This window comes from Colletotrichum lupini, chromosome 6 (assembly GCF_023278565.1).
Source record: "Colletotrichum lupini chromosome 6, complete sequence".
NCBI classification, from domain to species: domain Eukaryota; kingdom Fungi; phylum Ascomycota; class Sordariomycetes; order Glomerellales; family Glomerellaceae; genus Colletotrichum; species Colletotrichum lupini.
In genome coordinates, this window is record NC_064679.1 from 2,976,089 (window position 1) to 3,000,083 (window position 23,995).

The window sequence follows — 23,995 nt, forward strand, 5'->3', positions numbered from 1 at the left end:
CAAATCGCCCCAAGATGCAGTTATCTACCAGGATGCCGAGCGTGCCTTGCCGGCTAGAGAGAGGCGAAGAAGAGGGCGGGAGAGGAAGGAAACTTGGAGTCGCGACGCGCAGACACGCCAAGCAGTGGCACTTGGCGTATAGTGGTCATCACGAATCCACGTGACAGGCAGTGCCTATACAAAGGATACCCAATTCTTGCGCCAGGGCCATCCGGCGTTCTGAGGGCTGAGGGGCGCCGATCACCTCCTGTGCAGCTTAGTGAGTGACAACAGCCGATTAAGGTACTTCACTAAGACCACAGCTTCAATTAATATTTCCAAAAAGAGAAAAAAAAAAAAAAGAAGGAGAAAAAAAAAGAAAAGGATCAAATCGTGTTTTATCGGGAACATCCTGCGAAGCTTTAGATATCTTCAGAGAGTAAACCAGGCAATATAATATCTATGGCGACGAATAGAAGTCGCCAATATGTCTCGAGCGGCAGTTTAGGTGGTCCGTCACAAAAGTAAGTAGTGCCCCTCATGAACCTAACGCTGAGGAGGGGCAATCCGGGCTGCGACCCCACCCCTTCCTGTTGCGGTGTGCTGCATCCATCCAGCGCCCAGTCTGACTTGCATGATTGCATCACGGGTAATGGCTACGGCGGGGCCTGCCTGTTAATGTCGCTGTTGTTCTCGCATGAGGTAAATGGCGGGGAGCTGAGGTGAGCCTGGCAGAGACGCAGGTAACAGATGAGTGGAGGCAACAGCACACTGGAATGGCGGCCACCGCATCCAGTTTCCTGGTCAGCAAGCACCTTATTGTAAGGTAGGCAAATGGCAAACTACCGCCCTCCATTTCTCTCCACTGTTTCCTCGTAAACATCCCCAGCTCCATTACCTACTACGTTGCCTCTTTATTTCTCTCCTTCATCCACCCTGGCCATCGCTTTCCCAACACGTTGAATCTCTTTTGAAATTGTCTCGTTCACCCATAGCCATTCGCTTGAGTCCACAGCCCGTCATGTCGGACGAAAAGATCATCGCCGCTTCGCAAAAGCACCCCATCGTGCCGAACCACACCTTCAAGTATGGCACTGCGGGGTTCCGGATGAAGGCTGATCTCCTTGACGGTGTCACTTTCCGTGTCGGTCTGCTTTCCGGCCTGCGTAGTCGCAAGCTCAATGGCCAGGCTATTGGTGTCATGATCACAGCTAGCCACAACCCCGCTGCCGATAATGGCGTCAAGATTGTTGACCCCATGGGAGACATGCTTGAGCAGGAGTGGGAGTCGTATGCTACTAAGCTTGTCAACAGCTCCTCGGACCAGGAGCTTGTCGACAATTACAAGGCCTTGGCTTCCCAGCTCCGCATCAACTTATCCGATCCTGCCCGCGTCGTTTACGGTCGAGACACCCGCCCTTCGGGCCACAAGCTTGTCGCTGCTCTGGCCGATTCCTTCGAGGCCACCGGCGTTGAGTACACCGACTACAAGATCCTCACCACTCCCCAGCTCCACTACCTCACCCGATGCGTCAACACCGAGGGCACGCCGCAGTCGTATGGCAAGGTCAGCGAGACTGGATACTACGAGAAGTTTGCCGACGCTTTTGTCAAGGCTCTCAAGGGTCGCAAGGTTGACGGCCAGTTGACCATCGACTGCTCCAATGGCGTTGGTGGTCCCAAGTTGACCGAGTTCCTGAAGCACGTCCCCAAGGACGTCACTGGCTTCGACGTCAAGGTTGTGAACGATGATGTTCTTCGCCCCGAGGTCCTCAACCTCGACGTAAGTTGCATTGCATCCGTACCACTCTGTGCCTTAGCTGACTTGTGCAGTGTGGTGCAGACTTCGTCAAGACCAAGCAGCGCGCCCCTGCTTCTCCCAAGCCCATCCCGGGCGCTCGCTACTGCTCCTTTGACGGTGACGCCGACCGCTTGATCTACTACTACACCGACCCGGACACCGGCTTCTTCATGCTCGACGGCGACCGGATATCCACCTTGGCTGCTTCCTTCATTGGCGATCTGGTTCGATCTGCCGGCCTTGAGAAGGACTTGCGCATCGGCGTCGTTCAGACTGCTTATGCCAACGGTGCTAGCACCAACTACATTGAGAAGCATCTCGGATTGCCCGTCGTTTGCACGCCCACTGGCGTTAAGCACTTGCACCATGCTGCTCTCAAATTCGACATCGGTCCCTACTTCGAGGCCAACGGTCACGGCACTGTCATCTTCAGCCAAGATGCTATGCGTGCCTTCAGCGAGACGAAGCCCCAGTCCCCCGCACAGAAGGATGCCCTCGAGACCCTTGCCGCCGTTGGCAACCTCATCAACCAGACCGTTGGTGATGCGCTGTCAGATATGTTGATGGTGGAGGTGATTCTCGCTCACAAGGGCTGGACTCTCAAGGACTGGGCCTCAACCTACTCGGATCTTCCCAATCGCTTGGTCCGTGTTGAGGTTGGTAACAAAGATGCTTTCCAGACCACGGATGCCGAGCGTCGCCTTAGCCATCCTGCGGGAGCTCAGGACGAGATTGATCAGTGTGTTAGAAAGTACACCAGCGCTCGTTCCTTCGCTCGCGCCAGCGGTACCGAGAACGCCTGCCGTGTGTACGCTGAAGCAGCCACTCGCTCCGAGGCTGATGAACTCGCCAACAAGGTCGCGGGTATTGTGAAGCAGTATGGCGGACTGTAGGCAAGTCGCCTATCTGTCAAAGGAGCAACGATGCGCTTTTCACGATAGAGGACAGTTGATGATTGGACTATTTGCCACATTGCTTGGACCAAAATTACGGCGGATTTCGTAAAAGCTAGAGCGGACTGGTTACAAGTTGGAAGCTGCCCAAAGTGATGAAACGAACAGAAAACGAGACATTTGATATCCCTAGTCTTTCCCTACTCAAAAGAAGCGCAGCACATCACCCGTTAGATCTTTCTCTTCAAAAACGTGACTGGATTGTAACTGGATTAAGTCACTCACCAGCTTATATTTACCTACAGAAAGACAAAAAGAAGAAAGCAGGAAGCAAAAGGCATACAAGCTAGATGGTTGGCTGCGGCCTCATGCATTACCCCCGGGGTCCCCCTGTCCCGGAGTACCCGATTTGAGGATCCAACGTTGATTCTCGCGGCCCGCCCGTTTGGTGTGGCAATCCTCTCCAGCTCGTCGGGATCATCTCAATGCACCACCACCTGAACCGACTTCGCTTTCGCTAACCACAACCACCACTACACCAAGGCCAACCACTGATGAAAGGCCAGCCTATATCATTCATGATGGAGTTGGAAGAGTGCGTTCCATACAAGTCACGCAAAGGCGGGTCAAGGTCTGTACGATTCAAGTCGTCAATTCTTCTCTATCATACACATGCATCCTCGCAACCCTTGACGCTTGCCGGCATCGAACCCTTTTCCATTCTCTCATGGCAAGGCCGCTTTGGTCTTTTTTCTTCTTCCACTGATCCCTCCTCTTCAATAAACCCCCCCCCCCCCTTCCTTTCGATTATTCTGTTTCTTGTTTGTACAATTCTAGACTCATACCAATTAACCCAAAGAAACCTTGCAAAAGGACATCCAAGAGCAAACAGGGCAAAAGTAGAAGACATGAACTAGATAAAGACATTACACAAACACTTCCGTGCTTGAACCGCCCCACTAAGTATATATAATAGAGGTATAGAGAGGTGTCTGCAGACTGGCGAGACATATATCATGTGCTGTAGCTTGCGGCCGTCAACGGTGCTTTGTGTAGCACCTCCAAAAAAGAAGGAACCCATTCTGTGGGGAATTATGGCACACTGCCTCATCCCAGAGGTGATGGTGCTCCGATACCCGCCCAAACCAAAAAAATTCCAAAGAAAAAAGTCGATGTAAGTGATCGATGCGCACTTCGCTATCCCAATGCATGGTTTGCTCCTTTTCGCAAGAGGCAATGCGGCCACCATGTTGGTGACCTATATATCAAGTTTCGAGTGCGTGCGGTGCGAAAACTGGAGAGGTGTCGAGGGAGTGTCCTGGCCCAGGTGCTCATCCTGAAACGAGGCGCGCCGCATACTGATGACGGGTATAGGAGGCAGTGTTATGCCGTGGCACCAACCCCTATCCGAGCCGAGTCGCCCGATTATATCATTGAACTGAGCTGCCGAGCGTCTTGAACCGGTCTTCGAACGCCTTCATTCTCTCCTTTTCCAACTCTTGCTGGATACGTCTGGTCTCACGTCGCGCGGCTTCGCGCTCCTCCTGCAGCGTCAAAACCTCGATTTGAGCAGTACTCATGCGGGCAATGACGTCTTGCATCTCCGAGTCGGCAACCGTAAGTGCTGTCTCCAGCTCAACGACCTTAACCCGCAGTCTCTCGATCTGCGTCTCGTCTTCGACGGACTGCTTCGGCATGAGACGGGGCGACCGCGGGAACATTGGCGATGGCATCGGGCTGAGACTCGACTTGCGAGGAGAGCGCATGCCGCTGGCACCGGGCGAAGGGCTCATACGGCGCAGCTGAATGCTTTGTGCGTCCTTCAGCTCCTTCAATTGCTCCTCGTGCCGAGCCACGCGCTCCTCGGATGAGATCTGAGCAGCTTGCAGTTGCTCCTCCAGGTTCTTGAGGCGACTTTGCAGGCGTGTGATGCGGTCGGCGTTAGCCTTGCGGTCGGCATCGCCACGAGCGACGGCTTCCGCGAGGCGCTGGCGGAGCTCAGAGTTCACGGACAGCTGGTTCTGAACTTGGGAGGCGAGTTCCTCAACGCGCTGAGCAGACGTACGGAGCTCATCAGCAAGAGCGCACTCGCTCTCAAGGTGTGCCACCTCGCTGCCCGCCAAGCTCTCTAGTTGATCCTTGTAAGCCGAGGCTTCTTCCTTCGCCGCATCGCGCTCGAAGACGGCGGACGTCAGGGATGCCTCTAGCCTCTCGAGAGCCAGTCTCGTAGCCTCGTCTCCTACAACCATAGAGCCACTGCTTTCCAGATCCTTGATCTTGAGGAGGGAGTCTTTGTAAGCAAGTTGCAAATCCTGGAAGGCAGCCTCCAAAGATTCCGAAGTTACAGGAACAGACGCAGACTCATAGGTGCTGCCGCGAGCCATCGACGGGGGAATGAGAATATCTTTCTCCTTCAACAGTCCACGGAGTGCAGCGACTTCACCCTCAGCACGATCGAGATCCATCTTAAGGCCAGCGAGGCCCTTCTCCACTTGCCACTTCTGTTCGGCCGCCTCGTCAGCACGGCGACGCAATACATTGACCTCAACCCTCAGGTTGGAGATATCTTTGGCGAAGCCAGCTTGTCGTGGAGACGTCACCATCAGTCTCTCTCGCTCAACCTCCAAGGTCTTGATCTTCTTCTCATTTTCCCGATTTTGAAATTCTTGACGTTCGAGAAGGCTCTTCAATGCGTTGTGGAGAGCGTCTCTCTGGGCCTCGACGTCCTTCAAGCGCTCCGACAGCTGCTCTCGAGATTCGGTCACGCCTGACTTAACGGTGTTTGACCTGGTCAGTCCCAAGCCCGACGGCGCCTTTTGAAGGATGAATGGCATAGCCGTTACTGAGCTAGAACGGGCAAGGCGAGTCGAGCTGCTGGTTGCACTGCGGGCGCGAGTCTCTGGCTGTGGCGATGGTCCGGAAGACTTGAGAGCTTTGTTTTCCTGTCTCAAGACTTCCAACTCTTGCTGCATCTTGGATGATTCGTAGGTGAGATTGGCATACTCAGATGCTTCAGCTTCAAGGCCATCAAGCTTTGATTTCAACTGGGGTACGATCTCGTCGCGAAGGTTGTCTCGCTCATTCGTAGTGCTCTGAAGCTCAACCTTGAGGACTGAGAGCAGGTCTTCGAAGTGAGACTTCACCTGCACCTCCTCTCCAAGCCTGCGGCGGAGATCCTCACATGTGTGCTCCAAGTCTCGAAGACGATTGTTAGTATCCTCGTTGTTGATCTGGGCAACGTCCACCTGTGAAGCTTTCTCTGCCAGTTCTTTAATCTGCTGGTCCAACTCATTTCTTCGTGACCGTTCATCTTGCAACTTGTTGGTCAGCTCCAGTCGCATCGAAGCCTTCTCTTGTTCTGCACGACGTTGAATCTTTTCGACCTCTTCCTTGCTCTGGTCGTATTCGCTAAACTTGGCAGAGCTATATCCAGAGTCGGAAAAGTAATCGCTAGTCCTCCTGCCGGAGGCTTGTGGGTTGTTGATCTCGGACTGGAGCCTATCGACGAGATCCTCGAGATCCATCTCGCGCCGAATGGACGATGCCAGTTCGGCACTGATGGCCTTCAGTTCGTCCTCCATCTCTTCGATTTGTAGGGATGGGGCTAAGGAGGAAGGCGGTGGTGTGTATAAATTTGATTCGCAATATCCAAGCGCATTTGTTGGTGTCGCATTCCCTTTTCGAGGTTCTGGCAGCAGTGACGGAACTCCAGTTGTGAGAGGGGTGTCATCTGTCAGAGTAGCTCGTCGAGGCGAATTAAGAGGCGATGAGAGAGAGGAGAACTCTGTCGTCGAAGGTGACGGCGAAGAACCCCAGCCGAAGAAGTTGGCTAGCTTGGAAGAGCCTGGTGATTTGGGAAGGGGCTTGTTGATCGAGGGAGTGGGAGTTGATGTAGTAGGCGTGAGTGACTGTCTGAGCTCCAGGACTGTGGTGACTGTTTGCGAAGAGTTGTCTCGATCCGTTGATAGATTCAGATGGGGAGGAGTAGGTTTGGTAGCGGGTATGGACATGATAGAGTTATCATTAGTGTTGTGACTGTAAATTGACTCGGAATCTTCGTCCGTGTCCTCCTCTTCCTCGATGATCGGCTGAGGAGGTGTCGCTTTCGGTAGCCTCGGAGAAAAGGTTGGGGTGACGTCGGAGGTCAAAAAGGCAGGTTCTGACAAGCCGTCTGAAGGGTTTGTTTGAGGGGATGCAAGGTTGGTGCTTGGGTTGTTTCGTGAAGCAAAGTAAGCCGCGTCGTCTGCCAGGTCGGTAGGTGGGGGTCTGCTTGCAAGAGGTCAAAGTGTGGTTAGCTGCTGTTGGTACCGAAAGAGTCGTTTCCCGGCAGTCGAGGGAGGGACGACCCAGCAGAGGTCGAGCCAAGTTGGACGAAAAGGCAAAGGGTTCGGACTCACTGTATGTCAAGCTTCTGGTGAGCAGCTGGTGGCGCGAAGAGTGGGCGAACGTTGCTGTTGTTGCTGTCGGAAAACTCATAGAGGGTAGGGCTGTCGACAGAGTAGGATCTCGAGAAACGTGTTTCAGGGGCGGCAAAGGCCGAAGGTGACAGTATAGACGGGGTACTGGAACCAGAGCCGGTACCGTAGCTGGCGGCCAATTGAGAAGCTGTCGAGGACAGAGGCTTCCGCTTGATCGCCTTGGCGGGATTGAAGGTAGGCGTTATGACTTGGACGGGCAGAGTCTGCGATCTGGTACGACCAGGCGAGGGAGAAGGTGAGGTTGCAGGGCGGTTGGGGTCGCGGTAGGGTGGGCGTCCACGGAGGTCATCAGATGAAGCGTTAAGAGTCTCAGATTTTGAAGGGTCTCCCGTGGCTCTCGGAGGGCGTTCGAGGTGAAGGTTGAGATGAGGTGGGCGAGGGTCGCGGGCCGCCATGATTATGATTAGGGTCGAGATCTGAGCGGCGGTGGCTGTCTCTGTTCATAAGTGTCTTACTCTGGCTTATCTCTAGAGCCAAGTTGGGAGGCAGCAAGAGATATTCGAGACCAAGCTCGTTGTCCATTTGGAAAAAGGAAGGGCAAAAAGAGGAAATGGAACAGTATTGGGGGGGATTTTTGGGAGGGCAAATGGTGGAAGAGGCCGCAGGGTGGGATCGCAGACGGCGACTGGCCAAAAAGGGGCCATGCTCGCGCACAGGGACCCTTGGAGATGGTGTGGGGCAGTAGTTGCAGCGTAGCGCTTCTGCTTTGGCGCCGTTTCCCGTTTGGGCGCTTGGAGATGGTTCGCCCCAGCAACCCCGGGGCCACTGATATTGGAACCGTACGTGACATCCATGACACGATGGGTGCTGGGGCCGAAACTTGCACGTCTTCTTCTTTTTGAAGTTTGCTGAGCAGAATGGATCGATCTGGGAGGAGGATCGTGCTGTGTGTGGTTTTGTGGATAGGTAGGTAGGTAGGCACGGAGGAGGTACTCCGTACTTGACCTTGGACATGGGCGGGCGAGAAATAGGTCGGAAGGTCTCAAGGGAAGGTACCGCGAAGAAGACTTTCGTGAGGTGCCGTCGTGCCGATTAGACGCGAGAGTCACAAGAGGGTAGGTGGGCGTTGTGCAATGCGACTGGCTATTGCACTCTCGATAGGCCTTCATCTTGCTGTGCAGAGTGCTCCTGTGCCGTTTCCCAATGGCAGTCGAGGACAAAGCATCCAAGCAATCAGCAAATGAAGAGAAGATGGAACTTGGACAAGCGCCCATGTGGACTTGTAGAAGAGTATCCATCCGCCTTTCCCCAAGGCAGGTAGAAGGTGTTAGATGCGTCCTGTGGCACGGCGGTACCGTGGCTCGTGGAAGGTGAATTGACCAATGGTCGAATGGGAGGCCTGGTTCGCGACATTCAGACACAGAGGAAACATCCTGGGCGGATCCAGGAGCAGCAAGGAGCAGCGTTGGTACCTTGCTCTAGCGCCCCTGGTCGGCGGCAGGGGTGAGACAACCGTTTTTTCGACGAATTCGAACAGGAGCAATTTTAGCCTCCTGCGCTAGCCCCGCCCAATCAGGTGAATCGGTACGTATTCTTTTCTTATCCATCCATCCTTGGGAAGGTGTTCCACTCTTTTCTCCTTCCTCCCTGTCCAGACTCTACTGTACTATGTGAGGCACCTTCTCTGTCAGCGCCTCGCCGCCTCCACGCGGCGTGACAGGCTGGCAGCCAGCACCCACGCACCCACGCACACGACACACAAACGCGCAAACTCACTTACTGCGTACCTACTCCGTACCCACGCGCGCACAGTCACAGTTCCATCAGTCTGGTCCGGGACCTGAGTCTGAAGCTCTGTCCACCTCATGTCCTTCCCTTGTCACTGACACACTGTCACTCATTGTCATTCAAGGTTCAGCCATGGCACGGCTGCTAATCGCTTCTTTCCCATGATAACCTCCTTCCTTGCTTCCGCCTGCACTTCCACGGCTTGCCCTGCCTTGCGGTACCTTGCGGGTAGTATCCGGCCTCTCACATCCGCAGACTGGACGCACCTGTCCCTGCCCGCCTATAGCATACGAGTACATACGATGATTTTCACTGTCTGTGCTTCCCTGACGGTACCAAAAGAAAGAAAACTTGAAAGAGCAGAGCCTCTGGGAGGAGCCTCCCTTCGTGCCTTGCGTCCTTCCATACTTTCATGCTGCATGCATTGTGATGATCAATTCTCACAAACATATCTCCAAGCTGACCTCATCTTACCAATATCATGCAAGCTGCCCACACATGCCCCATTCCAACAATTCTTCGCACTTTCCGATCACCGATCAATTTTCTCCACCTCACTTCGCAGCCACCCGAACTCGACTCGAGTCACTCGGCTGCCAAACCACACTCAACCCGCATCGTGTCACTGCCATTGCCATCTTTGACAACAATGCCGACTCGTCTTGTGTTTCGGTCCGCTACTCGACACAACGACAAGAAAGCCAAATAACGACAGCGATGCCGATGAACTCCCACACGATTAGCCTTCCTGGTTAAAACGCTGACCATAGAGATGCCAAAGTCAGAACTCAGCCTGCTTGCCGCACACGCGAGGGAATAAACCAACATCACCTTACTTGGTCTTGGCTTTTTTTGTTCTTTCTCCTTCTTCTGCCAATGTTTCGTGCGTGTCGTCGAAACATTGAAACCGTCAGGCTTGCTTCTGCCCAGGACACTCCCCGTCTTCGTCTTGTCAAACCTCCAGCCTCATTTTCGCCTCGCCGCTCAGGCTCAACTGACTCTCTTCGCCATCACAAAGTTGCAAACGGCCTCGTCCGGTTTTCCGGATCCCACTCAGGGTTACCTTACCTCGAAGGTTCAACCCATTCCTGGTCACTTCTACCACCAACCAGGGGCAAACACACAGACAAGATCATGCCTCTACCACTCACTTCATGCTCTACTACCACCAGTTTGGACGCCGATTCGAGTTTGGATACCCGTCAAAAAGTCAACGTCGGCAGCTCGGGTCCCTGTCATCTAGCCTAGAATGGCAACTTATGGCATCCACTGCACAGACGTGCCCACTCTATTCGTTCGAACACATGCTTCAGTCTGCTCGTGCTATTTGCACCACACGATGACTATTCAGAGTTTGTCTTTGGACTCAAGCCAGGCAAGAGGGTTGCAACAGCTGTACACTCCGCCCAGCCGCCACCGAGACCCAGACAAGCAGTCAAGCTTCCATGGCTTCTGATCAGAAGATCACCCGGGAGTTCGACAACTTCAACTTCAAACCCTTGGAACCACACAGCCATGCTGCATGCACGAAGTTCAGCACGAGAGCGAGACGCCTACAACTAGGCTCGTGCGATAGTTGCCTTACCTCGCGTGACGGAGCTAGCATCGTCTCGCAGATCGTGCAGCTGAGCGACCCCCAATGCCGCTTCCCGTTCAACATCGATGGCAAATAAGCAATCCCCATCTAACTTTGGCGCCATGCACTCTGGCGATTGGTCACTCGGCCACCATATCGTTCCCCAAGATCTGTACCAGATCACACGATGGGATCCCATAGGGGTTGTGGTCCGTGGAGGCGCTGTAATATGCTTTGGCGCCTGCAGAGTATTACTCTGTAATTTTCCCCTGAAGCTTGCAATCTCCCCATTGGCCACCGGTCCAGAAACGATACTTGTTCAAAATGGACTAGCGCAAGGGACACGCATCTTGGTGTGTCGAACCCCGGTTCGAAGCGTGTCGAATGAGAATCGAGCCCTCACACGATATCTTGCCTTTGTTCTCAACTTCTTTCAACTTTCAGATCAGGGGCGCGATCGCTCTCACCACACCCTTCACCAGATCTCGGTCACCGTGAGACCATGGCCTCTGAGAGCTAGTGGAACCTCGGTCTTTGGGCTCTAGTCTCCCTCAGCGAAATCAACTCGGTTTCTGCAAACCATGTTATGGTTGTCTGAGGACGAAACACTACGCGACAATACGAATCGGAGTTAGCGACTGCCCATGTAGACGCATTTTCACGTCGCAGCTATCAGTCTATTCAACTGTGTTTGTTTCACAACGTTGACAGAAAAGTGATGGATACAAAGACAATCGCTCTCTCTCGCAATCGGTCCGTACGAATTGACGCGAAGAACGGGCATTGGACAGCGGGGTCTTTCCCCCAGATATTTCCTTGGCGTGCTCCGGCCTCCATTGGTCCAAATTGAAAGCAGGGTTTATCACGATCTCCAGATTGGTTGCGAAGGATGCGGCTGCTTAGTCGGTGATTGCTAGTCTAGTGTACTTTCCCGTCCGAACATCCAAGGCAATGATCACCACGGCGATGCCAATAACGTCCGCTGCAACCTCCCAATTCGGGTCGATGGGTAGGAGGCTTGACTTCGCACTATAAAGACTTGGCCTCCATGTGTAAAGGGGGACATGACAACCGGCCACGCCCATGTTGGCGGCTATTTCGGGAGTGTATAATCCGTACATACTGGAAACCGCTATCCTAGCCAGTGTGCTCCAGGCTCCACGGTATGTCAAGATACTCATTTCCTTAATCATCAACCAATATTGATGTGGGCGGCACCGCCTCACTGGGCCCTCAAGCCGGCCTTGGCCTCAAATTGCGCTTCGGATATTCCACCAGGTATCTAAATGCCAAGGTTTCCGGTCAAGTTGCTGAGTCTGAATCAGCGAAACAATCGACCTATGAGTTACCATCTGCCGCATTTGACCAGCAACCCTCGATCGATCCTCAGCCGAGGCGTGTTTGAGGCTGAAAATCTCAAGCTGCCACTCTACTAATTGCTGTAGCCTGTCAGCTCCAATTTGTGGACCACCCTTTTAACGAAGAAAAGATTATGGCATCTTCACCATTTAGTCCGCAAAGAATCACGAAGGTAACCCGCGCGACTGCGTCTAATAGGACTAGATACGCGAGACAATTGTGGTATCTTGCGGCTTGGGACATCGAATCCAACTGGCTTTAGGGCTTGCGATCGAAGCACACATATCTCGAGGAACGACATTCTCCGACTGGGTGGACATACACTACTCAGGGGTGGCCGCAGAGCAAGAATGCTCATCTCAGACTTTGCGATTGCCACACTGCAAGTCGAGAGCGAGCAGATGGGCGAAAAGCCAATGGCTTGCACTACAAAAACAAGTTGAGAAGCATTTCGGGTCCCGGAAACGTTTTATCAATGACCTCCTGTTTTCAGAGCCTCACCAATCAAGACCAAATTGCAGACATCATGGTCGATTAGGTTTCTGAGGCTCCAAAGGGGTATCCTTAAGTTGGCAATCTGCTCGATGATTCTGCCTAGTAGTAGAACTCGGAATTTCGGCTCCGGAACGCTCCTCATCTAATGATTTCAGAGACTTTGAAATATCTCTAAAGTTTGGAGAGCAGTCTACGCCGAGTCGATTGCACATTGCGGGGTTCAGCGCGCCACCGAGGAAGGCAAAAGAAACGGATGCGATGTCGTTTCGCAAAAAGGATATCGCCAGGACAGTCGTCTGCAGACAACAGGAAGCATCAGCCAAGCTTTGTGGCGGGAAAAGACTAAAGGAGGCGGGCGTCTCATGAGACTAGAGAGAGCGACTGCGTCGAGACGAAAGCAGAGAAGTTTGAAGCTGTTTGCCATTCCCGTGACGAGATCATCGCCGTTCGACTTTGGGCAGAGCGAGAAAGGCATAGCTTTGCTGCAGAGTTGGGGTCGAGTCCATGGCCCCACCTGACAAGCGTTGTTCTGTTCTAAAGATAGTGTCACTACCGCACTCCGGGAACTCAACATCGAACAACTCTAACCAGGGAGAGCCAGCAGCAACTCGATCACGGGGTCTCTTTCTCTCTACAATCTCTTCTGCTGAGGAGCAACAAACGGTCTTTGATGGCGTGGTTTAATGCCACTACTTTACGAACCGACCAGTCTCACTCGTCCATGCTGCTGACGCTAATTGCCGAAATGTGGCCGCGGTGATAGCTGTCGATGAAAGAGGAAGTCAAGTGGCGGGAGACGCATTAGTCGGCAATTGACCGCACAACAGTAAGAAACCAGACATGAGGTTTCCGGGATTTTATTCTGTTGCCTGTTGTCAGGGCTTGGTGTTCGGGGCTATTAGGGCTCTGAGGTCGAATACGAGGTTGGCTGCCCGCGTCGTTGCAGACCCTGGGCGCTGGCTAGCGGCCAAAGACGAGACTCTTTTGGCCGAAATAGCCTCAACCACGTCACATTTCCCCGTGTCCGGCATTGCCATGAGACGACTCAGTCTCAGCCGTTGATGATGGCGTTCATCCGTTGCTGTATGCTCATCGGCACCTCTGACAGAAACCGTCAGCTTGTAGGCCTTGAGGGACGTATGGCTGCTATTTGATCATATTCACCACGAATGCAGATCATACGGCCAAATTGTTGCTGAGACGCCCAGACTAACTCATGGTACTCTGTAGGCTCTTCTCAACTCTTGTATCTCAAGTCATGCAACTTTTTTGTTCCGCACTCTATCCTGGGAAAAGACGGAGCGACCAGGAAGAGCCTCTGGGCATGGCAACAAGTTACATCGACGTGCTTCGTAAGGCTGAGTGTCAAAATGGTAAGAAGGTCCTGAGGTGCTTACCACATACATTACCGTAGGCGACGGGGATGATTATGTGACGCAATGGCTTGGTGGGAAATACCGGGGAGGGGGTAAGGGAGACGCCAGACCTCGTGTCTGCAGACGAGGGTGGATGTGCGGTCTGCGTTCTCGTTCGTCGTCCAACGACCAGGGTCGCCGTATTGGTACTGGCGCCGGACCAAGGCGGTGATGGCTGTATTTGCTTTGAAGCATTTGCCTATGCAGATAAGCTGCGCGCCTTTGAGCAGTTGAAGAGGCAAAACCGAACAGCAAAAAGTACGCTACACTTGGAGGTATCTCGCCTCACCGGGAGTTGTCATGTAAGATGCTTGCCCCATTTGGAAAACAGTTCGCACACGGTACGGGAACACTGACTTGCGTCCATGCCGTTGAGGCCGTTACCAGAACTCTTTGAGCTCAATACCGGCCACCACGAAGGAACATGCAGGATAACTCAAATTCATCTGCATGTCCCCATCGCCCCAGATCTCGTTTGCTGGTTCCCGGTAACTAGCTGACACACCACCTGACGTGGTACCCAAATAGCTCCCACCCCTCCCCTTCTGCTGGAGTGGGAACTACCTGGGTCGAGGCATCAGGGCAACTCGTCGCGCACACAATCACTGTACCGGTCTCTTCCACTGACATTCTTCTCCTTCTTTTCTCCTTGTCAAGTCGGGAGAAGGGCCCATCCTCCCGTCCATCTCTTACGCACGCTTACTCACGGGCGCCGTTCGATGACTTAACGAGCAAGGCCAGCCCACCGGATACTAGCGTTGAGAGACAAATGCTTAGCTGAGTCGGGCGAGCAACAATCGTGTCTTCTCGATCCATCGAGGCCATCGAGCAGGATTCTCTCCGGCTTGTGGCTCTCGTGTGGGAGAGTGAGCTCGCCGCGAGGGGAAGAAAGCCGTATCCCGCCTCCTCCTCTCCATATAAGGAGAGCGGCCGGCGGCGGCCCAGAACACATCGAGAAAAGAGGCTCCGGATTTCCCTCATCATGTCCAGCAACCAACAGCGGAGCACCGCCCGAACCGAAAAGACCAGACGGGTGATCACCACTGTCCTGCCCCTTGGAAAACCCAGCAACGCGGAAGCCCGTTGCCCGCTGCGGAGTTCCACTCGTCCCAAAAGCGGAGAGCCGCAACCGTTCCCGCTACCGCTCCGGACCGGTGACAACTTTCCCGTTCCTACCGGAACAGCAATACTGTAGGGCAAAGAGACCGGCTGCTGCTCAAACTGTCAGTGGTCAAATCGAAGCCAGGCAAAAGGGGGGGACGCCAACAACGTTTACGCCAGAGTCGTTGTCACTCCACCGTCGTGATCGTGGCTTGCTCGCCAGCAATACTGCACAGCAAACCAGAGAACCGATAACGAGACAATCAGACGCCAGCACGTTACATCTCAGTGCTCTTACACGGCCCAATATACCACCGCGTATTACTCGGCATCAACCCGGCCCCAACATACCTTAAACTTCACACCAGAAGCCACACACCACCAAGTCGTTCTGTGGGCTGCCGACTCGACCACCATGTCGGGTCAGTCGAGTGCCTCATCACCCCTTATATCGACCCGGCGCCGCGCCTGTACTGCGTGTCAGCAAGCGAAGCGCCGCTGCGACCAACGGCTTCCCCGGTGCGGCCGGTGCACCCAAAAGGGGTTCGAAGACTGCAACTACCCGTCACTCGAAGCCGCCGTAGCAGCGGCGGACTTCAACTTCTTCACAGACGTCCTAAGCGGCTCCGCGGGCACGCCGACTGACTCCCTTCACAACATCATGCCCGTCCCCGTTGTCCCTGAGACTGACAACTCGTGGGCCCTATACTACAACAACGCCTCGGCGGCCGCGCCAACACCGTCACCTTCTCTTATGGCGCCTACCAGCGACTGCCTATCGCGAGACGCAGTCACGTACTGCAGCGAACAGTTTCGGTCCTATCCTCGGCGGTGGGTAAGCCAGAACGGCGTCGCCCCCTTTATCCACCCGGCGCTCTACCTGCCCACCACGAACGGGGCCGACGGCCTGCCCCCCGTGCTCCAGGACTGTTTCTGCGCGTGCGCGGCGTACGCCGCCAAAAACGACGAGAACGCGGCGCTGGTCCTCGGCGTCGTGGAAGCCAAAGCCACGGCGCTGCTCTACGTCCCCGAGCAGGCGGCGTGGACGTTGCCGCAGCAGGTTGCCTCGTTACAGGCGCTGGTCATGTACCAGATCATGCGCTGGTTCGACGGCGACATCCGCCAGCGCGTCCTCGCGGACTCGGTCGAGCCGTTACTGGCGACGTGGACGTCGGCTCTCCAAGCCCGCGTCGGGACCGGCGTCTTCTCGGCCGAAGAAGCCATGCCGTCGTCGTCTACCGTCATGTCGGACTCGCACATCCCGCCGCAGCACCAGCAGCCCTCTTCGTCGGCGGGATCGTACCCGCAACACGACCTCTCGCCGGATCACTCGCGCTCCAATACCCCCGGCGCCCGCCTCACAAAGGAGGAGCTCAACGCCGCCTGGCGGCGATGGCTGATGGCGGAATCGATCCGACGGGTACTCGCCATGGCTCATCTCGTCAGGGCGGTGTACTCTACGGCGAAACAGGGTGGCGGCGGCGGTGGTAGTGGCGGATACGGCAGCAAACTTGGCGGCGCGGGCACAACAGGAGGGCCCGGACAAACACAACAACATCACGCCGGCGGCGGCGGCGGCGGGGGACGAGGTGGTGGTGGTGGCAGCGGTGGCCACCAGCTCCCACATCATCATCACCACCCTCTCGGTCTCGCGGACATGAGCTTCACGGCACAGGCGCGTCTGTGGGCCGCTACCACGGCGGAGCGGTGGAACCGGTCCCGGGAGGGCGATACGGCGTGGTGGGTTGGGCGGATGGACTTTTCGGGCCTGCTGGCGCTGGCGGACCCGAGGGAGGTGGACGAGTTGACCGTCATGATGGGCGTCGTGTTTCGCGGCAAGGATACGATTGAGGATTGGGTTACGCATGGGCCGGGGGGTATGTGAGAGGTGTATATTGCGGGGGTTTCGTATATGCATGAGAGAAAGAAAGAGAAAGAGAGACGGATAGAAAGAGGGGGGGCAGGGGAGTTGAGAGAAGTCATACCCTGATATTCTTGCATTGAGTTATACTATGCTGCCATATAGACAGATAGAAGAAGACGAGCACAAGAGGAAAAAGAGGAGGGTTTTTTTTTTCTACAGATTCCATCGCGAGATAAGCATTTCAAGGCGAGCCTGGCGTTTCTCAAGGGCGGGAATGGGTGGTTAGGAGGCAGGGGGGGGTCGGGGGTTGGTTATTCAAAAAAGGGGGTGGTGGAAATCCATTTTCATATACCAAACTTCACTCAGCATCTGGCAGCATTAGTTTTTTCCCCTTTAATTCACAAGCATAGCGATGGGACGACGAAGATAGAGAGAGCGTTTATCATAATATCATTTTAGGACATACAATCTGGTTTGGCCATCCCCCCTTTTTCCCGTTGCTATCACCCTCTCTTCAAAACCCGGTGTAATGTGAGCAGGAGAGATGCAGGGCAGAGGGGGGTAGCATAGCGACAACGCCTTGTCTATAGATTTTCCGCATTCTACGAGTGTCTTACGATAACGAGGTCCGGTCTAATGATATACCAAACCAGAAAAACTTGGAGAGAAAGAGAATGGGAAGGAGAGAGGACGTCAATGTGGTTCAATATACCAATTCAATGATGGTACATGATGCAACACCTTACATAAAGAGAGGCGCATTCAATATAGAAGGCGAAGAGTATAACCGCCAGATTACTTTCCCCATCTTCTGTCCATACTGCCATAACTTGACAAACAACTACTCAATAGCGTCAGAGCCGAATTGTATATCTTGTGTGGTTTGTGTTGTGCCATCTCCGTCGGAAGCTCTATCCAGTCCTGGCTGATCGTGTTCGCCAGCAAGCTTGGAGAAAAGTTCCCTGTACGAACGCCCCCCATGACCTTCACAAGTCTCTTCTTATCTGAAGTTACTCGAGCGAGAAGACATCCCTTGCTACCAAAAACATGCACAGTAAAGACAAAGCACAAAAGGCAAAAAGACGTGGGAGGTTCATGTCTGATTCATTAGTCATGATCTATTGTTGCAGGTGCTGTGACTGCAAATGCCTCTGGGACTCTATGTCATCTCTTCCCCTCCTTCTCTGTTTGTCCTCATATCCGCACTTTCATCGGCGGTGACCCTTTTTGTCATTAAGAACCAGAATAGGCAAAAAACCAAGAGGGTGTGATGTATCATTAAAGAAGGCCGCGCCGTGCCTCCTTTGCCGGCGCAGGTTACGCAGCCAGGCCAGGACCATCTCCTCTCAAAATATAACCGGTGGGCGCAAAGAGCAGTGCAGGTTCGTAACCCAGGGCCAGAAGCCGGTGTTCTCAGTGGTTCCTCACCATGAGGACGTCCACATCTTAGACACTCCGGCTTTTGAACGAAACGCTGCGATGCTAGGTGATGAGCCCCTTATTCCAAGGGGCAAGCTATCCGAAAAGGTGGTGGCAACGAGGTTTCGGTGCTCAAGCCGTGAACGCTTAGCACATCTTGTACTCGCACTGGCCCTCAGCGGCACGAGTGGGGTCCTCGGTCAAGAACTTGTACTCAATCTTGATATCAAGGTCACGACGGTTTCTCTCGTTGGGCTTGACGTGCAAGGTACCCTTGACCTCCTCGTTAGCGTGCATGGTGATCATGTCCTTGAGGTAGAAGACAGTCTGCTTCCAGTGGGTGTACTTGGTGTGGGGGCCGGTAGAGAAGCGGATGGGCTTGTGGGCGGCGGTGAAGTCGATGTCGAACCAGGCAACGAGGGCGTGGATGAAGTCATCGCGGCGGGCAGAGAGGTGGAAGGGGGAGGTGAAGGCGAGGTCGGCAACCTGGCACTTGTAGAGGTCCAGGGTCAGGACAGCTGTGGGTTCAGTAACCACCGCCTTCATCTCGACCGTGTCAACCAGGGGCTCGGCGAGAGCAGTGGACTTGAGGGGGCTGTAGTCAAAGCCGTAGACGTTGTCCCAGACTGTCTTGTGGTCAGCCTCTGTTTGTACAATCCAGCGAAGCTTTGCTGAGGCAGTAGTCGTGTGTGGCACTGTAACTTACATCCAATCTTCTCGTCCTTATAATCGCCATCCTCGATACCAGCAACGAAAATGGTGGCCTTGTCGGGGAAGATGAGACCGTCGGGGTTCAGGTAGCGGTCACGGGCGTAGAGGACGGTGTCCAGCATGGACTCGTAGAGAAGGAAGTAGCCCATCCACTCGGAGATGATGATGTCGACCTTGGGGAAGGGGAGCTCGACCTCCTCCATCTTGCCCTGAATCAGGGTGATCTTGTCGGACAATCCGTTGACGGCAACGATCTCGCGGGCCTTGAAGATGATGGTAGACATGTCGACACCGATAACGTGCTTTGCGCCAGCCTTAGCGGCGAACCTGTGCAAAGAATACATTGTTAGCAGTCGAGCTTTGTTGAGCTGCACAGTTATGGCATTTTGTTTGAGACAGCCGAGCGTACGTACATGGACAGAATGGCGGTACCGCAGCCAACATCGAGGACGACCTTGTCCTTGAAGAGGTGCTTGTTCTGAACAATGGCGTTCATGTAGGAGCGGGTGCGGACCTCATCCTTCAACATCTCCTCGTGGATGCCGTGGTGGTCGTAGCTGTGGAGGAGCGCAAATGTTAGCAATGGTTCTGGGGTTTTGCGGTGGACAACTCTGTAGCTCTGCTGTCCAGCTTGCTGCCATACCTCTTGAAGTAGTGCTGCTCAGAGTGCTCCATGCTCTTGAGCTTCTGCTCAGCAGCGTCGACCTCCATATTGTCGCCTCCCATTTTGATTATTGGTGTATATGAAATCTTCTTTTTGCGACGACTTTTACCGTCGAAGCTCTCTGGGCCGAAGAAGAAGAAGAGACGAGAAGAAGAAAAACAGGTCGGCTTGGGGTATGTGTAGGATGAATCGCCAAATACACTGGAAGGGATGAGGAAGGAAAGAGAAATTCAGGGTGGGAGAGAAAACACAGGCAGAGGTAGTCGCGCGGTGAAGAAGGAAAGGGTCGGCGGGGCAGGCTGGGCACTGGACCGGGGGAAGACTTTCAACACGATCGGGCAGAATGGACCTGACAGAGACTGGAGGGGAAGGAGGGACTGGCAAAAAAAAAAAAATCAATCCTGATTGCGCCTCGCAATGCCCGTCACCGCCTGCACCCTGCATCGGGCTCAGTCTCCACAACCCACTTTCGGCCAGACCACCTCACCCACCCGAAGTTTTTTTAGTTTTTTTTTCCCTCCCTTGGTTTTTTTTTTCTTTTTACCCACCAAATAGGTAGCTTTCAGACTGTTGACACTGGCAGACCCTTACTGCCGGCCCGTTCCTCGCCCCTTGCCAGCGCACTACGTTGATGGAGTTTAAAGTGTGCGGGTCCGAAGAAGCTTTACTTCAGGTGTACATGAGTACAACGAGGGGCAACATTTTCATGCTTCCAGCAAACGAGTTCATCTTGTTAAGCACAACAGCTTTAAGCACAAGCTTGACTGGAGTATCATGTAGATTCTTTTACAAGACTAGAGGAGTCAAAAAACAATAGACCAACAAAAGCCATCCAACGCCGCGCTATGCCAAATACCGTTATTCAGAGTGTGCCTCGGTCCTTAACACCACCTCTCGTGTGGTTCTCTCCACTTGACCCCAAGAATATCAAATATCTTCTGCTCGTCCTGGCCCTCAACAAGCTCTCCTTCAGTCAACTTGGCGCGTCCGGTACCTCTCATCACATTCTTATAAAGACCTCTTTGGTTGAGTCGCATTCCCTTCTTCGATGCCAGCAGTCGTATGCTGCGGTTGAAGATGTCGTTGCCTGTGAAGTAGATCAGTGCCGCCCCTATTTCGGCTTCTGGCACCACTAGGAAGTCCACACGTCTCCAGACTTTCCGGTATTCTCGGTCGTTAAAGCCTTCAATCTTTGGCAAAACGCAACAGCCGTGCCATTTGCTTCCGTCATTGTCCCTGGATCCCGCGAGCCTGGCGACGAGAAACCTTTGCGCTTCAAGTACCCCGATCAGGTCCCGCAGGAAAGGGATCAGTTCCGATGATGCCATGGTCCCTTTCTTCGTGACGATGAAGTCGATATCCCCACTGCTTTGAGCCCCGCGACGATAGCTGCCTCCGACGATGATTTGAACAGTAGGGTCCAGCTTGGCTGCCTCTGACCTGACTACCGCACTTAACCACTTCATCTCGCGCCTGGGGATGCGCGTGTTGAGGTCTTCATAGTGATCGATACCAATTCGTTGGTTCACAGTCAGCTTTGCTTTTTGCTTGAGGTCATCGAGCGTTCGGAATCCCTGAGCGATGTAATGGCTCGCCTGTGTGCTCCCAACACCGTAGATCTTTAGGAATGTCTGCAGAACCTCATCCATCGGATCCGACTCTGCATTTTCCAGTCGTTTGAGGCGATTGGTAGTTACAATTTCCTCAATCTTGTCTGCCAACCTTTGGCCAACACCAGGCAGTCGAATCGCCTCCTCAGCGGTCGAAATCTTGGCGGGTTGCCGCTTAAGCTGTGTAATGGCTTTTCTGTAGGCAATGGGTCGCCATGTGTCGTTGATACGCTCGTAATAGCTGCACATCTGCTGCAAGATCTCAATTGTGCGGGAGTTGGGGTTGTGCTGGTCGCTTCCTAGAGTGCCCCCTTTATGACACGTGAACTTGTCTTCCCAAGTCATTTCTTTTCGTCCCCTAGTTCTTGCGACAGCTCTTTTCTTCCTTTGACGTTCGTCATCCGAGCCTTCACTGCCTGATACGTGTTCATGTAACTGCGGCGATGTTGCAGAAGCATCATCATCGTCGTCGTCATGCTCCAGTGGCAGATCCCTAAACTGCTGCAGCTGGGAAATGACGTGTTCAAGCTCATCTTCTGGTGTAGAGGTTGACTTCTCTGCTGTGGCAGGGACATCTTCGTAAGATCCGACATCTTGTCGAAATGCAGCCTCACGTGTAGCCGTTGATTGCACAGCCTCTGTGATATCTCTTAGAACAGAGGGCTCCGCAGTATCGGTCGCATTTCCACTTGTCCTTCCAGAAGACTCCTGACTTCGAGATGGAGTTGACGGCGGTGGAACGTAATCCCACTTTTGGGGATTTGTCTGCCGCTTTTTCAGCGGCAAGTCTCGCGCCGTTGTTCCGGTTGAAGGCTGAACAGTCTGAAGTGAAGTCTTGGGTTCCGCCGAGGTTGGCGAAGGTGGCGACTCAGGACAACCAGATACCTGATATTGCTTCTGTTTTGCGTTGAGCAGTGTCTTGAATCTGATACAGTCAAGCGGGAAATCCTCGTTCAGGACGGTGTACGATGACCCCTCGCCTGCCGAACCGAGCACATTCTCGATGCTCTTCCAGTCGAGGCGCCTGTCGACAATGACGTGCGTCGCATTGTCAAGAGATCTGGTCCACTGGGCACCAAACTCTTGCGCTTTCCGAATCCGAATCTTCCTGGCTGGCGCAATGTCATCATTTGGAATGAAGTGGAATCGCAATCCACGGAAGATCTGCTGCGCCTCGGGTAGCACCTTGATGGGCGGCTCTCTCTTTCTTTTCTTCATCGCGGCGATGGATGGCGAGTTATCTACGCGATGCGGCAAAATGTGTCTCGTGAGAGGAAGCGGCGTGGTAGCGCTTCTCGTAAGACTGGCCAACGGCTGAAGTGGTGGTCGAGCCAAGGTTTCTGGAATAGGCGTGTCTTCGATGAAGCTGAGGTCTTCAGTGGAAGGTTCCTTCCTGCCGGGACCCTTGATCTCGGCAAGTGGTGTCCGCTCGATGACTTCCTTCCGTTTTAGTTCTGTGAGAGGCGCTGATGCCGGAGCTGAAGAGGTCCGCCTGGGGCTTACGCGCCGTTGTGGCTGTTGTTGTTCTTGCTGGCGAGGAGGAGAAGGATGAAGGAGAGGCGGCTGCAATTCCAGCTGCGGTCTTTCCCTGAGTGGCTGGCGAAGTTGCGCCGCGGCTTGAAACGCTTTCAATTGTTGTCTTGTGCGTTGCTCGGCCTCGTGAAAATCATCGTCGTCATCCTCGCCATCCTCGCCTCGCCTGCCAATAGATTCAAGCTGGCGAAAGAAACGCGCTTTGTCTCTGAAGGATGTGTTTGCATCGGCCATTGTAGCAACTGTCGTCAAAGAGGCGCACGGGATACTTTTAGCTTCTCGTGAACCAACGTCATGTCGGTGGCGGTATGTCACTGTTGCCTAGGAGTCGTGGAACAATGGCGACGGAGATGGACGGAAAGATAGAGTGATGCCTGAGTGAAGTCGAGAGAGAGCGGCACACACACCAATACGGAATAGGTAGCTTAAAGATGAGTTGTCATTTGACGACGTTGTGTTAATGGATGGAAGGGATGGATGTCATTCAAGGACGGGACCCATGAATACCTGGAGGTACTCTGTAAGGTGTTGGAAATGGCCAAATCTGGGTGCCCTGTGGGGAAGGATGCCGCATTAGTGCTGTGGCCACCTGCAAGTCATCCAATTAAGGTCGCCCTCAGCAGTGAACACTGACAGTTGCCCCAAGTGAGGAACACAACCCAGAAGCATTGGGCGTCTGATAGGCAGAGGGCTACAGGGCCAAAGGGGTATGTGAGTACAATAGACTGCTTCCAAGCGGGTTTGACGCCCGCCAGGTTGCAACCGATCGACCCAAGCACCCAACAAGGGGATTCTGCAGCAAAACCGGCTTGGCCTCGGTCAGCAGCGCGGGGACCTGCAGGATCCGGTGGGAGCTTCAGGCCATCAGGAATCCTTCCTTGCTTCCAGTTGCCGTAGTGAATTAACCTTCCCAACTCAATCTGAATAGAGTGAACACTACCTGCCTCAAGTACGTCAAACCACGTGTACTCAAGACAATACAACAAAGAGACTCAAACCTACCCTTGCGGGCATGACTTAGTAAGTACAATAGATCGCAGCAGCATCGACTTCTTAGCAGCGGGCCAGTGTTTCGTCTATTGAAGTTGAATAAAGAAAAGGTGTTTGTTTAAAATCCTGGTCTATAGAGCGAAAGAAATTACCCAAAATCGTGACGGGCCGGTCTGGCTTTTTTGACATCATTACAAGGACAGATGGTCGAGAGTACACCGTCTCATTCTTCGCTTCCCATGGTATCATCGTAGCTTTAAATCCAACTAATATATACAATAACATTTTCCTCGTGTCCTCATTCTCCTAGACTGTGGCGTTTCGCTCTGCCACTGTATCGTACAGCTGTCACTCGGCTTTACGGCTCGCCTGGCTCGGC

The 23,995-nt window shown here is 53.7% G+C and overlaps 8 protein-coding genes across 8 annotated transcripts; 4 read left to right on the plus strand and 4 right to left on the minus strand.

The window, feature by feature from the left end:
• Positions 1-1,000: 1,000 nt before the first annotated feature.
• On the plus strand, positions 1,001-2,673 carry CLUP02_12402 (phosphoglucomutase/phosphomannomutase domain-containing protein; the record flags this gene model as incomplete). Its single annotated transcript, XM_049291366.1, has 2 exons — positions 1,001-1,762; positions 1,813-2,673. The coding sequence occupies 2 exons, from the start codon at positions 1,001-1,003 to the stop codon at positions 2,671-2,673; spliced, it is 1,623 nt and encodes a 540-aa protein (XP_049148511.1).
• A 230-nt stretch (positions 2,674-2,903) lies between these two features.
• On the minus strand, positions 2,904-3,754 carry CLUP02_12403 (uncharacterized protein; the record flags this gene model as incomplete). The annotated part of the gene is made up of 4 exons (XM_049291367.1): positions 2,904-2,929; positions 3,017-3,154; positions 3,223-3,334; positions 3,674-3,754. The coding sequence occupies 4 exons, from the start codon at positions 3,752-3,754 to the stop codon at positions 2,904-2,906; spliced, it is 357 nt and encodes a 118-aa protein (XP_049148512.1).
• Positions 3,755-4,103: 349 nt separating this feature from the next.
• CLUP02_12404 (uncharacterized protein) lies at positions 4,104-7,546 on the minus strand (the record flags this gene model as incomplete). Its single annotated transcript, XM_049291368.1, has 2 exons — positions 4,104-6,939; positions 7,071-7,546. 2 exons carry the CDS (start codon positions 7,544-7,546, stop codon positions 4,104-4,106), a joined length of 3,312 nt encoding a protein of 1,103 aa, XP_049148513.1.
• Positions 7,547-7,819: 273 nt separating this feature from the next.
• On the plus strand, positions 7,820-8,465 carry CLUP02_12405 (uncharacterized protein; the record flags this gene model as incomplete). Its single annotated transcript, XM_049291369.1, has 2 exons — positions 7,820-7,930; positions 8,253-8,465. The coding sequence occupies 2 exons, from the start codon at positions 7,820-7,822 to the stop codon at positions 8,463-8,465; spliced, it is 324 nt and encodes a 107-aa protein (XP_049148514.1).
• A 6,775-nt stretch (positions 8,466-15,240) lies between these two features.
• On the plus strand, positions 15,241-16,710 carry CLUP02_12406 (uncharacterized protein; the record flags this gene model as incomplete). The annotated part of the gene is made up of 1 exon (XM_049291370.1): positions 15,241-16,710. One exon carries the CDS (start codon positions 15,241-15,243, stop codon positions 16,708-16,710), a length of 1,470 nt encoding a protein of 489 aa, XP_049148515.1.
• Positions 16,711-17,411: 701 nt separating this feature from the next.
• On the plus strand, positions 17,412-18,122 carry CLUP02_12407 (uncharacterized protein; the record flags this gene model as incomplete). Its single annotated transcript, XM_049291371.1, has 4 exons — positions 17,412-17,542; positions 17,599-17,681; positions 17,820-17,906; positions 17,974-18,122. 4 exons carry the CDS (start codon positions 17,412-17,414, stop codon positions 18,120-18,122), a joined length of 450 nt encoding a protein of 149 aa, XP_049148516.1.
• Positions 18,123-18,255: 133 nt separating this feature from the next.
• CLUP02_12408 (protein arginine N-methyltransferase) lies at positions 18,256-19,545 on the minus strand (the record flags this gene model as incomplete). The annotated part of the gene is made up of 4 exons (XM_049291372.1): positions 18,256-18,734; positions 18,815-19,146; positions 19,233-19,376; positions 19,463-19,545. 4 exons carry the CDS (start codon positions 19,543-19,545, stop codon positions 18,256-18,258), a joined length of 1,038 nt encoding a protein of 345 aa, XP_049148517.1.
• An 819-nt stretch (positions 19,546-20,364) lies between these two features.
• On the minus strand, positions 20,365-22,860 carry CLUP02_12409 (uncharacterized protein; the record flags this gene model as incomplete). Its single annotated transcript, XM_049291373.1, has 1 exon — positions 20,365-22,860. The coding sequence occupies one exon, from the start codon at positions 22,858-22,860 to the stop codon at positions 20,365-20,367; it is 2,496 nt and encodes an 831-aa protein (XP_049148518.1).
• Positions 22,861-23,995: the final 1,135 nt, after the last annotated feature.